At 40.8% G+C, this 15,845-nt stretch overlaps 1 protein-coding gene across 3 annotated transcripts in view; it reads right to left on the bottom strand.

The window, feature by feature from the left end:
- lrp6 (low density lipoprotein receptor-related protein 6) overlaps window positions 1-15,040 on the bottom strand; it is a 62,108-nt gene extending 47,068 nt beyond the window's left edge. For all 3 annotated transcript variants that reach the window (XM_030045480.1, XM_030045481.1, XM_030045482.1), the window contains exons 1-2: window positions 14,781-15,040; window positions 11,667-12,066 (exon numbers count right to left, since the gene is read on the bottom strand). In XM_030045480.1, the coding sequence (XP_029901340.1) occupies window positions 11,667-12,066; window positions 14,781-14,835 (455 nt within the window). In that variant the 5' untranslated portion in view covers window positions 14,836-15,040. The remainder of the gene's footprint in view (window positions 1-11,666; window positions 12,067-14,780) is intronic.
- Between the last annotated feature and the right edge of the window lie 805 nt (window positions 15,041-15,845).

The raw sequence follows: 15,845 nt of genomic DNA, 5'->3' as shown, positions 1-15,845 counted from the left end.
CAAAAAACAACTCTGCCCACTGAGTGAATGCTGTGCAGAGAAAGCATCTCCTCACCACAAGAGCTGCATTGTATTTGGTACCTGATGCATTAATCAGCCATGTTGAACCCCGTCCAGCACTGCGTTCCACAGTGGATTTGGAAACCAGTTTCCCTTAACAGCTCTGTCTCCATACTAATGCACTAGGACAAACGAGACTTGGCTAAACCACACACACACACAACACACACACACACACACACACACACACACACACACACACACACACACACACACACACACACACACACACACACACACACACACACAGTCCAACAATATATGCAGTAACAAATCCTATAATGAGTGACTCTTTTCCACTAATTACAATATTGCTATTCAGTGATTATTCCTGCACTGAGGGATCAGCTTTGTAATAACTTTAGAAAAAATGACCTGCGAACATCTGAGCAGTCTGAATTATGTTCCATTTCTTTATGTGCAGATTATCTGCAGGTGGCTGAAAGACACACTCAAGACTTGTTAATGCTATGTGGAACTGAATTTGAGACCAATCTGAAGACCAAAATGAAAAAACAAAACAAAACAAACAAAAAAAAAAAACAATGCTGCATTAGGCAAGAATGTTATGTAAAAAAAAAAAATACACCAGCAGGTGTAAAAAATACACAAGCAGGCACATCAGAAAGCATATCAATAGCTTGTTAGCATATGTTAGCAACTTGTCAGCAACCTAATATCTTCTACATAAATGGTACAAACTCAGTGTTACGCCATCCTGATCATGCTGCTCCAAGACTGATCTTATGACATTGTGAACCGCACAAAACAGGGCTGCTAGACTTCCTCTTTGTTGTGTTCAAATGTTGATCCAATGCATTCCGGCCTTAGGTGGCACAACATTTTTAATAGATTATCTATCAGATAATGTCCTTTTATTAGGAATGTTACTTCAAATCCATTAACCTACAGTTCTTTTTGATCAAACTGCATACTAGAGGAGCTGCCGCAGGACTACTTTCATTATTATGCCCAACAACTAATGCAATGAAAAAAACTACTGTACAGGGATTTTTCTTTGTGGACCTCAGTTCATCTTCATCTTCAGAGGATTCTGGGGAAAGAAGAATTAGGTGCTAGGTTAAATGATTTTTCTTTAGGCCGTGCCTCTGCTGTTATTGTGTTGCTGATTGGTCAGGTTTGTGCCATTATATGGTAGGTATTTGCTGTGTTTCAAAGTTTGTGATATGAGATTTAAGTGTTGGTTTGAGTGTCCTCTTGCACTAAGGATTCTCCGATGTTGCACTGTCTATTTTGTGACTATAATAGCAATAGCCTTGCTGCATTTGGCTGTTGTAATTTTGGTATGAATGTTTGGTACTGATTGTGATTTCTTATTGAAATGTTTTGACTGGAGCTCAGAAGGACTAGTTTGTCACTTGTGCATTGACTAATGGGGATCCACAATAAACAATACACAACAATAAACTTGTCGCATAGCTTCAGCTACTGTGCGTTTCTGAATTCAGGGCACTGTAGCTTCTGTCACTTCTCACTGGTCAGGCAACATGGTGACTTCCAGTGAGCTTGCCCTGACACTTTCACGAGTCAAAAAAGTGGTCTTAAAGTGATCAGCTGGCTGTGTGAGGAGGTTAAAAAGTTAAAACTTCAGACTCTAGTCACAAATGTCAGCAAGCGATTGCTCCATCCAGAGAAAGCTGGAACCACTGGTGTCGGCTGAACCTCTTCACCACCTCCATCACTTACTAAGAGGATATTCAGTTTACAGATGTCACCTTACAGTTTTTTTTTTTTTTTTTTTTAATCTCCTCCTGTGGCTTGGTTCTGCCAAAGCGTGAAGTTGCCTGGTGTAGCATTAAGCTTTTCAGTCTTTTTAAAAAAAAAAAAAAAAAAGAACCACAGATGTCCTGGTGTGTTTGGTGTGTTTTTGTTTAAGCAAAGCATGAGTAAGTAAATCCATTCCCATGCAGGGAGGGCAGGTTGTAGCTGCAGACCTTCCAGAGATGGGATCAAACGCGTGGCACATGTGTGAACCAGACACCCACTGAGGCCCATTAAAAAAGCCGAGCCAACGAATTCATCCCCCGCCTCCCTCTCCCCACACACATACAAACACACACACACATAGGATAGACTGAGGGGCTGAGGCCTTGCTACACATGTAGACAAAAGGTATAGTTAAGCCAGTTGATTCAAACACCTTTATGCATGCAGATAGCCAGGTATCCACAAACATGTACCCTTGCCAAGATAACTTGGCTTTAATCTAGCGTAATAACTGCCAATACCTTATAAGCTGAAAATAAAAGCTTTCAATAGCTCCCACTGGCAATTCTTGGACAAAGAAGAAAGAAACACATGTTACAGAGCTGGGCTTTAAGAGAGGAGATTACAATGCATGGTGTATAGTAAACTCCCCTCCTACTGCTAAAATTACCACAGCACAGCATTCCATTTCCACTTTACAAAGTAGTAAATGCTGGAGTTTTGCGAGGGGTGGATCTGGATACTTGCCTTCAGTCCTCAACTTTCCCCCAGTTGTGCAGAGTGGTGCCAATGGGCACACAGAGAGTGCAGCAAGACAACAGCCTCTACTTTGGCTATGCTTAACCCAGCTATTTGCACACACTCTGGGTAAGGCCTTTTTCAAGCAGTTGCCATGGACATCTGACCCCACCCCCTTTACTAAGCAATAGCTTACTTCTAATACACGGGGAAAAGAATGATCACCTAGGTAGTAGTAGTAGTAGTAATGCTTGCTGCCATTATTTTGACATTTAAATGTACCAATAATGCTGTATGAGTCTGAATTTGTGCAGAACATGAAAACAAAAGCAAGAAGATGTTTCCAAGATGTTAGCATGGAGATGGAAATAAAGGTAATGAACCAGAAAAGAAAACAGAGATGCTATTCCAATAGGTTACACAACCAGTCCTGTTACGTTTTACACCAACTGCAGATGATCAGTGTGGCCTGGTGTGAATTCAACATCTCACTTAAGCCTGTAAACACTCAAGTCCCAGGCCAATGTGGCACGTTGTTTTTCCAGTAACTTATCATTTTATTCATGAGCCTCACATAATTTGTTTCTGCAACAAGTACACTCTGAACTGCCCATGTCTGGCTTTCAAATCATTGATGTAGATCACTTGCCTTAAAAGTGAAACTGCACCATGCCTTTTTTTTTAAATGTTCTGGCAGCATGATTTCAGTAACTGATTCTAATAAAAAAAAAAAAAAAAAAAAAAAAAAAAAAAAAAAATCAGAAAAGATCATGATAATATGGAGCTTTCCACTGAAATTGGAGCAAGCAAGGATAAATCAGACATCCTACATAGAAAAACCCAAAGGAGCATCAGTTAAGTCAGAACTACTAGTCAAATTACAGAGAAGATTTGAAAGGTCAAAGTTTGTCAAAACACACATATGACTTCCCAACAGAACTGTGGACAACACAGTCAATAATAAACATGTTCAACTTCAATCTAGCATTCTCTGTAGCCTTTATTTGTAATGGTACAGATGCAGAAGACAGCAGTGTGTTCTTGTAATTTGATGAACAGGCTAGCACTAGCAGTGAAGATGACTAGCTGCAGCTCGCCTAGCTAGTAAGAGGCTAATGGTAGCTATCATCACTGACTCTAATTAGCAAGTCATTTGCTACCAGTGGACCGATAACAGTTTTTCCATCTTCTTCTGGGCAGCCATGTCAGTTGCAATGAAACACATTCAACACAGAGGTGGGAGTGTCAGAACATCTGACAGTCAGTGTAAACTTTATTATGTTATAGCTAAACTGGAATGACCAGCATGGAGTTTCCAACTGCAATCTGAACTGTATATTTTTAGAATAGAAACCGGTTTCCATTAATAAGAAACAACTGAAAACATCTGTGAGAGCTGCTTTGTCTGGGCTACATATTTCCATTACAACCATGGCAAATGACAGAATATATGCCTTCCACATACATGAGTGATTCCACCGGGCATTTCTCTGCTCCAATACCTTGCTCTGGCATAATAACTGGTGAAAAAAAAAACTGACACAAAACAGCTGCTGAAGCAACAATGGCTCTTTGTGAAATGCACGCAACCAATATGTCCAAACTAAACCACCAAGGAGAAAGCAAAACGAAAACGAAAAAGAAAAAAAAAACAAAAAACAAAAACAGAACATGAACGTATGCAACCCATTTACGATTTCATGCGTAAATGAAAGGGCCCGGTTTAAATGGCTGTCATGCTAATGAGACTGAGAACGTGTTTAGATGTTCTGAAAGATGTCTCCAAACACACACACAGCTAAGCAGGCGCTCAGTGGGGGGCCGTTCTGCAGGGCTGGCTGATTAAATCGGAAGCTGGCTAAGCTATTTGTACAACGGTGTAATTACAGCTTTGTTCAACATGGTCCTTCGTCTTGCCAACACAGTGCTGGCTGTCGTGGTTAGCAGCACTCTGCTGTGGCGTGACAGCTTCAGGGCTCATCAGGGAAGCCTTTAACAGTGAGAGGATAATTATAACAGCCATCACTCTATGTCTTAGGCTGAAAAATCCAGTTTATTCATTGGCAAGTAACGTCTAACAGGGTTCAATCAGTATTTGAGGGCCAATCCACATATTGATATTTTTGCATGAAAGCTGCTGCTATCCAATATTTTCGCTGATATTAAGTCAGTTTGAACAATCGCATGGCAAAAATTACAAGCATTCAATGTTCCCTCTAGAATTTTACTTTAAGTCAATTCAGGCAGCAAACTCCGGATGGACAGCACTGGCTGGCCAATATCTGAACAAATGGCTATCAGCAAACACATATACTGGTCTAACCCTAATGTTTGATATTGTCATGGATCAAACACTGGGGAGACAAGAGTTTCCATGAATAGATACCCAAGAGAAGCCGGAGGGAGAGGGAGAGAGAGAGAGGGAGAGAGAGAGAGAGAGAGAGAGAGAGAGAGAGAGAGAGAGAGAGAGAGAGAGAGAGAGAGAGAGAGAGAGAGAGAGAGAGAGAGAGAGAGAGAGAGAGAGAGAGAGAGAGAGAGAGAGACCCCTCTATTTAAATAAAACTAATGAATAGATTACAGGTCTCTTTTATCTGAGTCCTAATGGATTTACATTCTAATCCATGCCTCTCTTTGGTGCCTCACTGGAAAAATGGGCAGACTAGTAAACATGGCGATGAAGGAGAGTAAAAGGTGTGTGTGTGTGTGTGTGTGTGTGTGTGTGTGTGCGTGCGTGCGTGCGTGCGTGCACACCCATGCGCACAATGTTCACATAATATTCTAACATTAATGGCCAAAAGTAATCTTGGCCATGACTCTCAGTTCTGCCAACAGGAGATGAGGCACAGCAGGCGGTAAAGGGAGCCTCTGAAATGAAATAAACAGTCTGGTTGCTTTCCATTTTCACATTCCACCTGCCTGGTGGCATATACATAAGTGATCGACATTATAGTGAAACAGGAGCAAAATGGATGCTCGGCAACACTTTACAATATGGCAATGATACTATACAGTATTAGCTAATATGTACCAGGTGACTGTGCTATACCTACCGGCAGTAAGTACAAAGCACACACAGCAATAAACACAGACAAAAGAAAATGTGCCTGGTAGCAATTATTAGCAATAAAAGTGTGAATCTGATGGTTAATATAATTGAGTGAACAAAAATGAGCAACTGGTATGAATCTTTACTGCTTGAAAGCTAGTGCTGTTTATTCTTCAAGCAGAACTACCTGGTACTTCACAGTAACAATATTCATTTGTATATCATTACCATTCCATTCACTCTAATAATAACTACATACCAACCTGGCACAAACCTCTGTGCACTTGATTGCTTCATTATATTTGTCACCTGTTAACTTCTTGGTGGTGACTTCTGCATATTAGATAGTTGCTCTACTGTAAAATAGTAAAAAAAAAAATGCTACTGGATTTTCAAGTCAACCTGAACAGATTCACCAGCACTGGCAAACAATGCTCTTTTGCTTGTATTTTCTCCTTTCCCTCTTTTCCCTTTTTCCCTGCCAGAGCAGCCAGGCCACTTGCTGAAGGGTGGGGGGGTGGGTGGGGGGGGGGGGGGGGGGGGGGGGGGCATGCTAGCATCTAGCTTTGATAGCCTGCAGCTATTTGCCACTGGCAATGTTTCACAAGGAGGAGGAAGGTAGGAATTAGTTTTTTACCTGGAGAAATGTCACCTTCAGACTAAAACCATGAGGCAGGTTGCATGCACAACATGGAAACATGCAACAGAGAGTCTCACTAAACTTGAAATTGTGAGCAAGAATTAAAGGAGAAACTCGAGAAAAAAAAAAATCTAAAATCTTATTCATGCACTAACCCTACCACTTTTTTCAGCCATCTTTGTTATTTGGTAGTGTGTTTATCTTATTCCGGTAGATGACAATGTTACGATAAAAGAAGATGTTTCCAAAGATGTGACGATAAAAGAAGATGTAGCCACAACTGAGTTCAAGAACATTTTTTTTCAGCCATCTAAAACATCAACTGGAAATGTCAGGTTTGTGGTTAGCCAAACCAAAATCAAAGAGGAAAAGCTTCTTCCTATACTACCACCAATAATAACGTTCAATAATTATAGAGGGAGGAATCCATCCTAAAAGAGGTGGAGATAATTTCTCCACTGACAGCATTGTCAACAGACCAGAATTCAATGCAGCCACAAGATGCAGTAGGTTATATTTTGAATATGTGGCATGGCAGCCATCATAGACACATCTCATTCAAGTTCAAGCCTACTCGTTGTAGTACACATCACAAATAAACAATAATAATGGTATAAAGGTAATGGTCAGGCTAGGCAGCCAAAAGGGGGAAAAACAGCCACAAATGTGATCCAATGGCTGGAGCCTTGCCAGGTATTGTAAGTGTAAGCCCATACTGACTGCATCACACACTCAGTGATTCCTGAATCACCACTATAGGCAAGCTGCCTGAAGTCACTGAGCCAGGTAACTATATCCTTTACAGAATATTACAGAACAAAAGGAGTGTGGCTTTATTGTTATATGATTATTATTATGGTTACACTGTTAAATTTCCTGGAGGAGCATGCTGGTGGTACAGTCAGAAGGCTGGTGGCTGGTAATTTCCATGCTGTGTTACACACAATTTAGAACAGAAACACAACTGCCTCTTCAAACAATGAACACAAATCATGCCACAGCAGCTCCAAAAATCTTGACAATACCTAGCTATGCCACAAAAGTTAATAAGCTCAGTCAGACCTTCCATCCAAATCCTATGGTTAGATAAAGTTTCATTTCTGAAACATTATCTCTATCTTCAGCTTTATGGATACAGAACCCACAAAATCAATACTGCTACTGGCGTGCAAGGAAATGTCTCAGCTTTTCAAAATTTAATGGCTTGTGATTTTATAATTTGAGTTAGAGTTATGTCTCTGCAAATCCCACATTTAGTTTTCTGCTGTGCACAACAAGTTTCTTTTATTTAGTGCATAGTACAAGCTGGGCTGTTAAATCAGCGTAAAAAACACTCTGATGCTCTTAATAGTATAACACACAAAACTCAAAGCTCCAACTGACCTTGTCACAAACTATATGCTGATCAGAATCTGACAAAATTGTACTTGCTTCTCAGGAAAACTGGTTCCAACAGTATCAGCTTTGGAGCTGTTGTATTGCATGGGGGTTGAAAAGTGCTTGGCAAGGCTGTCACTGTATGTGACCAACCATGAGTTGGCGTCTTACCTGTCCAGCCTTTGCCTGCCTTCTAAACGTGTGTTACCCACTCGGATCACCTGCTTAGCCCTATCACCCCAAGCCCAGGGGGTGTAACACAAGACCAACACCACACCAAAGTCCTATGCTAATCTGAACTCCAGAGAATGGTAAACCCAAGAAAATCCTACTGTAATTCATTTAAACATAAGACACACATGCTTGACTTAAACAGTATGTCGACTCTTTTCTGTTATTAATGTAGCCTCCCAGAACCATCAACAGAGATAATATTCTGAAAAGCTTACTGTAATAAAAACACATTTTAAGTTTAAGTAATTTTAGCAATGCAGTTAATCACTGCATTGCTAGTCATTCTAAAGACAAAGAAAGGTAAGAATAGTTAGACCAGGTAGGACAACATGAAGATGAGACTGTACATTTAAGAGAGGAACTGGAGTACACTTGCATTCAGTTTGAGAAATAAAACAGTTCCTGTTTTGTGCCATAAAGCAATATCTCTTTGTGTGAGAAGCAACCCTGCCAATTAGGTAGCTACAACCAACACTGCAATACAGATGCTGGTAGAAGACTGACAGTCTTCTGGTGATGGTCTCATCTGATAAATGTAATTCTGCGAATGTCTCAAAATTAATGTGGCTACATGTAAAATGTTCCATGTAGCCTTTAATCACAGCAATGTTAGAAAATCCATGCTGACTCTTACGGGATGATGACGCCAAGCTGATGAAGCAAATGAAACCAACGGTATTTAGCATCAAGCGAATTCAGTGACACTGGTTTTCACAGAGATCTTTGTTAGATGCCATCCCCAGTCTTTCCTGTCTCTATTTGCTATTAACAGCCTACCAAAGAGGCAAAATGCCAACAAAATTATCTAAACAAAGTGGATTTAATAGAACCCTCATGTAGACCAGTGGTCTTTCCCTACTGCTCAGGTTTCATGCCAGTTGTCTCAGCAGTCAGGGATTAACCCCTGGTTGCTCACCTGTTTTAAAGGAGGTCTGACCCCTTCTGACACCCTGTTTGCAGTAAGACACATCAAAAAGACGAGGCCAGCCTCTCACTGATATTAATACAACAGGACAGCCTCCACCCTGAATCACCTTACAAACAGAAAAGGCTAAATTTGAATATCACTTATGCATCGCCCACATAGTGTATTGTAAACAGAGTACAGTCTACTATGAATCATGCTGTTATTGTCCAGAGTAAAAAAAATCCATTCCCAGCTTTTGAGTCAGAGAAAGCGAGAGGGCGGATGTCATAGTAGCAATGAAATGTCTTTGTTGTGCCACACTGGGTCCCAGATTTCAATCTACTACAAGAAAAATAAATACTCCTCACTCAAGTCAGGGAAAAGGTTTATTTGCAAACCCCATGAGATGGTAGTTTTTACTTCCTTAATTTGATGTATTTCCAGTTGAAACAGGATGCTGGCACATGGAAGGATCATTCACGAGTGTAAGCCAACAGGCTATCAGTTAGGGAGAGAAGCCCAGTTGTATTTGATGGAATGGTTGGAGGGGCAGAATGGTTCAGAAATTTGCAAAGATTATACTGATTGAAATTTTTAGTGCAGCATGCAGTTGCCATTAAATATTCTCAGTTATCATAGGAGGTGAGGGTAATAGGTGTTTTATGGGGACTTTCTATTCAAGCTATGCAATCCTTTGCTTTGGTCCATCCCTTCAAGACTTAATGTGGCCATTTATACATGAATCCTAATTTCAATTTGTTTTCCACCATACCAATCAATCTGACCAAAATATGTAATTCCAAGGCATCTAGGCAATTTTTTAACATATTGACACCAACTCTATCATGATACAGGCTACTTTGTTTTCAGTTTATCCATGACCTGACAAGTTTAAATATTTATGGAGAAGGGGTGGGATTCAACAAGTTTGCACTTCTTCCCGCTCCTTTTTGAATATGTATGTGTTTTGATCATTTCTTTTGCACTGAGCTGTTCATAGATTGAAACCAGTTCATTTTCTCTGTCTCTGCTTGTTTTTATGTGTTCTTTCCTTTTACACATACAAAATAAACTCAATAAATGAAAAAAAAATGAAATGTGTTGTGCAACTAGTGACAAGATAGAGCTAAACCAAGCTGTTGGAGAAAAGTCAGATTTTTGGATCATTTTCACTTCTTTTGGGGATTTTTTTTGAAGGGGCTACTGTCCCTATGGGCAAACAAACCATAACAAACTCTATGGGGAAGCAACTGATGAGCTTTTACTCCGAATCAATCAGTATGATGAGCGGTTGGGTGATAGGATGAATGTATCAGCAATGAGATTTGAGCTGAATCTATTCGTCCAGCTGGTCAAACAGGAGGCACAAACTATTAAGCTAACTAATTCATAACCCATGACAGGCTGTGATACAATAAATGCAATCACCCAATGTATTGGCATTGTTGATTAATGCTATGACTGGTGGACAGCAAAACGCTGACATGTCGCCTACCCCTACTATGATAGAAAATAAGAATAGGAAAACAGGACCCAGGTCAAATGGACTTCAGTGGGACATCCTCACACCTGCCTGGTCATTGTGGGCACTCTTATTTGCAGAACTAATGTCAAACTGACACAAAACATTGGCTATACACCTTGACTAGTGTGAGTGAAATGCATGACTCACACATACAGCTCCATCCCAAATGACTAGTGGACAATATACAAATCACAACTCGAACAGCCTCCAGCAGGAAGCTTTAGGTTTGCTTTTTTGACAAACGATGATGGACTCTCTTAATATGGCACTATGTCTGTGGTAAGAGGTTGTACGGGCACAATATGTGTAATGGAATTAATGCTATGAAGCTGTTCAGTGACAGCTCTCACACAGCAAATTCTTACGTATCGTTCTGTCCTTCAGGAGGATGGCTACTAGGTCCCTGATCAGTTTCATCACTTATTCACTGGTTGGTTTTATTTTGTCACTTAGCCTACCACTTTTACTTTTATACTAGGTTTCTTGTAATTTGATGGAAAATATATTTAAAACAACTAAATATTTTTCTTTTATATTTCACTTTTTTATGTGTGCACTTTTTCTATTAAAGTTTTCCTAATTTTCTTGGATATTTTTTAATCTAATTTTCTGGTTAAAAAGGGTTAAATGCATGTGAAAGGCCTTTCACAAACATTTACAAACAAGAATCACTGATCTTATAGTTATTAATAGAGAGACCTGTTATTAATACAGTCTTGCCTTAAAAAAGACAAGACAGGTAACAGGTAACGTAATAACAGGTCTCTCGGGTAATTTTTCTGAAAAAAAAAAAAATCCTGGTTTTCCAGTAATTGTTTGCTCATTTGCTGTATCTTCTTTCCTTCTGTTTTTGGAAGCAGTCAATTAAATTTGCTCAGGTTTCAAAGGATTCAATTCCTCTTCTGCAACAGATACTGACAGGATGACACAAATTCAGCAGAAACAGAACTACAAATGTAGAATTCTCAGCAACGCCATCACAGCAGCATCGTTTCCCTGTGCTGACTGTCAAGAGGTGAATGGTGAGGTAATTTGAGAGGCATGCTACTGCTGGGTGACCTGGCTTTGTTTACCCTCCTTGCTGGCTCTCTGGCTGAGGCAGATGCCCCTCTATCTCAAGCTGATACAAGACATTCCTCAGCTGCCAGGACTAAGAACCGCGCCACTCCCCTTCCTCAGAACAGGAAAAACAAAACAAAAGAAAAAAACAACAACACTAACACTCTTGTTCATATTACTGGGGAATTCAGCAGATACCAGCCTGTTCTAGTAAAGTCTCAGCAACCTTGCAACCCTATCCAGGCCCAGGATAGTGCTGCAAACAAAGGTGACCCTCACAAAGCAGTCAGAAACACACCCCTCCGTTCCTCCTGCTCAGCCTTTCAAAGCCTAACAAAGACAAGATACTCACCCTCTTGCTGGATCCAAGGCTATTGCCCTCGGCTGATCGAGCTCTTGCCAGAACAGAACTTTTCGCAAAGATCCATCAAGCTCTGCGACCTCAAGCCGATTGGTTTCTGAGTCGGTCCAGTAAAGTTTACTACCTAGCCAGTCACAGGCTAGTCCATCTGGGGAGGCCAGTCCTGACACCACTACGGTCTGGACCCCGCTGGCCCCTGATTGGTTAAAAACAGTGCGTTTGATAGCCTCCTCGCTCACGTCACTCCAGTAGATGAGCCCCTGGGAGTAGACATAATCCACAGCAGCAGCATCCTCTAGTCCTCCCACCACCACTGTAGCGTTCGCCTTCCCGTGCGCCGCGTCCACAAGCCGCAGGTCTCGTCGGTTTGCATACAATAGGAGTGGCGCTCCTGGAAAACAGAGGGAAATATACATAATTCAAAACTGATGTCAAACTTTGGAAAAGGAAACCGTTAAGTGCTGATGTGAGTCCGTTCATAACGCCTGCCAAAAGCCTCTAAAACCTTTTTTGGATTTGAACCTGACGCAACTTTAAGAAGTGTCAAACATGACGCAGTGATGAAATGCAAAGGAGGTGAGAAGCAAACTGGGACTCATGCTACCTCTGCTGGATCTTGGCATTACGCCTAACCCCAATTTGACACATCTCCCACTGCATGCCATGGGATCACTAGAAAGGTCACCCCGAGCCCCATACCTCCAACTGACTGCATTTTTTTTTCCCCACAGAGGGGAATTTCCTTCTCCAAATATTTAGAATTTCACAGAACATCAAAACCTTGGACTGAAGTTCCTCCAAAAGTATTACTCAACTCTGCCAAGCACAAATGTAAGGAAATTTGCTTTTTGGGACACTTATTTAATGGCCATTGTACATGTCCCTCCAGCAGAAAGCAGCAACTTTCATTTTTTTGAGCTACGACCATATATACTTATATATAGATGTGTTATAAAAGTTTATTTACCATCTCTAGACTTTTCAAAACTTTAAGCTGAACAATAAGACAATATTTTTGCTTAATGAGTTTAATGAGCAATTAATATGAATCTTATCCATTATCTTACACTGACAAGAGCCAATTCAAAAGTGTTTTGAATTGTCGAATAAACCCCAAAAACTTTTTCTGTCCCTTTCTCAAGAGAAGCCATAGAGACTGAACAGCAACTTTTGCCATTTCTTTTTTGACACTGAAAGTTAACTCCAAAAGAATGGTTAGTTACCTGCCCAAGTAGGCAAATTTACCCGCCACAGTCAGAAAATATGCCAGCATTCAGCTGTTGGCTGATACTTATTTCTCACCTTTCCTACAAAGCTGACAAATGAAAGATTGCAAAAACTAACTGAACTGTTTATTTGGTTGCTGAAACTAAGGGATAAATGACAAAATCTAGAGCCATGCACAGGCCCACAATTAAAAAGTTGAAAAGTCAAACTCAAACAGCACAATTCAGACAAAGGTGAAGCCATATGCTTGAACTGTGAATAGTTCAGGCCTATGTAAGAAAAACTTCACTGTCACAAATATCAGTTCAAATTAGCCTACTAGGCAAACAGGTAAAGGTGAGAGCTAGATCATACTGGAAAATACAAAGCTCTTAAAAACTGTGTATTTCAATCATTGCATCCATGAAATACTATACTGCACTGTTGACCACTTCAGGAAAAAAACACAGCAAATATTTTCTTCAATGACTAATTCAACACAGTCCCCAGTCCTTTTCTTAGAAAACTTGACTCAAAATTAGACCACTCCACTGCTTTCCCTTACTTGTGGCCCCAATATGGCTCCCAGATGGAGTGGGCTGGCTGTTCTGCAGCTACTCCCAAACAAATGATTAATATCACACTGCATTTTGCGTAAACACAGTTTCATCACACTTGTAGTTGTGACAAAACGACTCTTAAAGAGTACAAAGTGTGTACAGTAAACACAACATCTTCAAACTTCCTGAAGTGATCAAGAATACAGCTGTGCAGCCTTTGTTGTGCTCTGAAGAGCTGGCTGTCTTTGCATGGCTGACATTTGGAAATTGGACGAATAAAGTGGAGTCTCCTCGGCTTGATAACGTGGCCAGGCTTAGCTACACTACATTTACCTCCAACAACAAATAAAACACTTCACTCAACTAAAAAAGCATCCATTTGCTGACAGCAAACTCTTCATTTTGTCAGAAAGCAACTGAAGACAAGGGGAGCCATCTTTTCAGGTAGACTAGCTGATAACAAGAACCAAAGATGCTAGCTACACTTTTCCAGGTTACTTTTCCCATTGTGTCCGAGTTTCTAGTTGGCGTTAACGTTGCATCAAAGGGAATAATAGAGTAAGATAGTTCCCATAAAGCAGCAGTACAACACAAAAACGTGTTAAAATTAGTGACAGTACATAAAGTAAATGTAGGAATAAGCTCGCTGGATTCTAGCTAGCATCACACAAATCCCACAACACGCCAGATACTAGCTAACTGGCTGAGCTTGGCCACTGGTTGTGCATAGATTTGATGATGCAACGTTAACTATGCACTGACTGTGCTTTAAAAATCAAAAGGTGAGCATAAACAGTGATATACCCCTTGAAATAATCTATAATTCATAATCTACCCAACTCCCTACAGTTAACTTAGATAGCTAGCTGCAACGTGAATGACATGCTAATCACACTGTTACTTGTGCTGACGAGCAATTCCCTCAATCCAACATTTCCATGGACTGGATTTAGCTGTTTACAAAACCCCCAAGTTAAGTAATGCTAGCCACTAACGGTAGCTAAACGTCTAAACTGTGCTTCTGACAACATGGAACCGGGAATAGCTGATAGAAGTAGCTGTGCTGTGGAGTCTCTGGTGAGATTTTATCAGCTAACATAAGCTCTGTGCCATTTCATTCTCTGTTCCAGCAAATAGACTGGAGATAAACGCACGCATTGCTGACTGGCTAATGTTAGCTTGCTGCTCAGACGAAATCAACCCCTGAGTGGGCCTTGGTCCTACGGTTGTTCTTGCAAGCTAAATTCCCCGACTGTAAAAAACAATTTGCACATATAAAGGCAAAACGTGAACTTTACCCTAAACGAAAAAAAGAGCGAAATGTGGATCAAAAACTCACCTCGTATCAGAAAACAAAAACTACACAACAACAGACTCCGTAGCACGACACCCATCTTTCTCCCTTTTCTTGGCCCTGCCGCTTCTCTTCAACGCAAGATTCCCATCGCGGCGTCCTCTTTCTCTTGCAGAATAGTGGCTTTCCAGCAATACTTTGGTTACAATATAAGGTGGCTCAAATTATTCTCACTTCCATCCTGGCATGCTAGCTAGCTGCGTTGCTTCAACTCTGTCTCTCACATTGTCCTGCAGGAGATCGGTCTCCTTCCGCTGGGAGGAAACTGCCCCCCTCCTCGCTCGGCTCTAATGTTGCCTATTGTTGTAGTGATTTCATGCTCTCAAACCGAGATAATGTTACAACACGGAAAACGCCCCGGCGCCTGTGTGTTTGGCTAGTGCGAAATATGAAATAAACGCTTTCCTGATGCTAAAGAGGCCAACGTAGTGTTGTAAAAGCAGGGAATCCGCGCTAAGATTCACATTCCAGTGGGACTAGTTTCTCACAGAGTGCTGGAGTTTCGACCAACACAGCAAACCCCGAGCACCCTGGGCAGCTCACTGCTGACTGCTTGGAGTAGTGTGTGTGTGTGTGTGTGTGTGTGTGTGTGTGTGTGTGTGTGTGTGTGTGTGTGTGTGTGTGTTTCTTTTTTTTCTTTCTTTTTTTTTTTTTTTTGAGAACTGCAGATAGTGACTAAATTGCAAGGTTGAATACATTTTCAAATGGCAAGAAAAATAAAAGTAAATAAGCAGCATTCACTACACGTTTACACGTTCTGCACGAGGTCACCCGGTCACTAAATTAAAGTAAATAAGCAGCATTCACTACACGTTTACACGTTCTGCACGAGGTCACCCGGTCACTAAATTTTTAGCATCCTACTTGTTTGACAACCTTACCTATAACTTCACCTTATTTAATTAACACGCATCCTTCAATCAATTCAAGTGTGTAGATTCCCCTAAAATTAGTGAAGCCATAATTTCGGCTTATTCTTTATCAGTATTCATTACAAGGAGTATCAAACTTATGTGAAGATGGGTACAGCTGAAAGGGCTAAATTTATGC

Source organism: Myripristis murdjan, chromosome 23, assembly GCF_902150065.1.
Source record: "Myripristis murdjan chromosome 23, fMyrMur1.1, whole genome shotgun sequence".
Taxonomy (NCBI): domain Eukaryota; kingdom Metazoa; phylum Chordata; class Actinopteri; order Holocentriformes; family Holocentridae; genus Myripristis; species Myripristis murdjan.
Note: the sequence above shows the minus strand (reverse complement) of the source record. Positions and strands in the feature narration are given on the sequence as shown.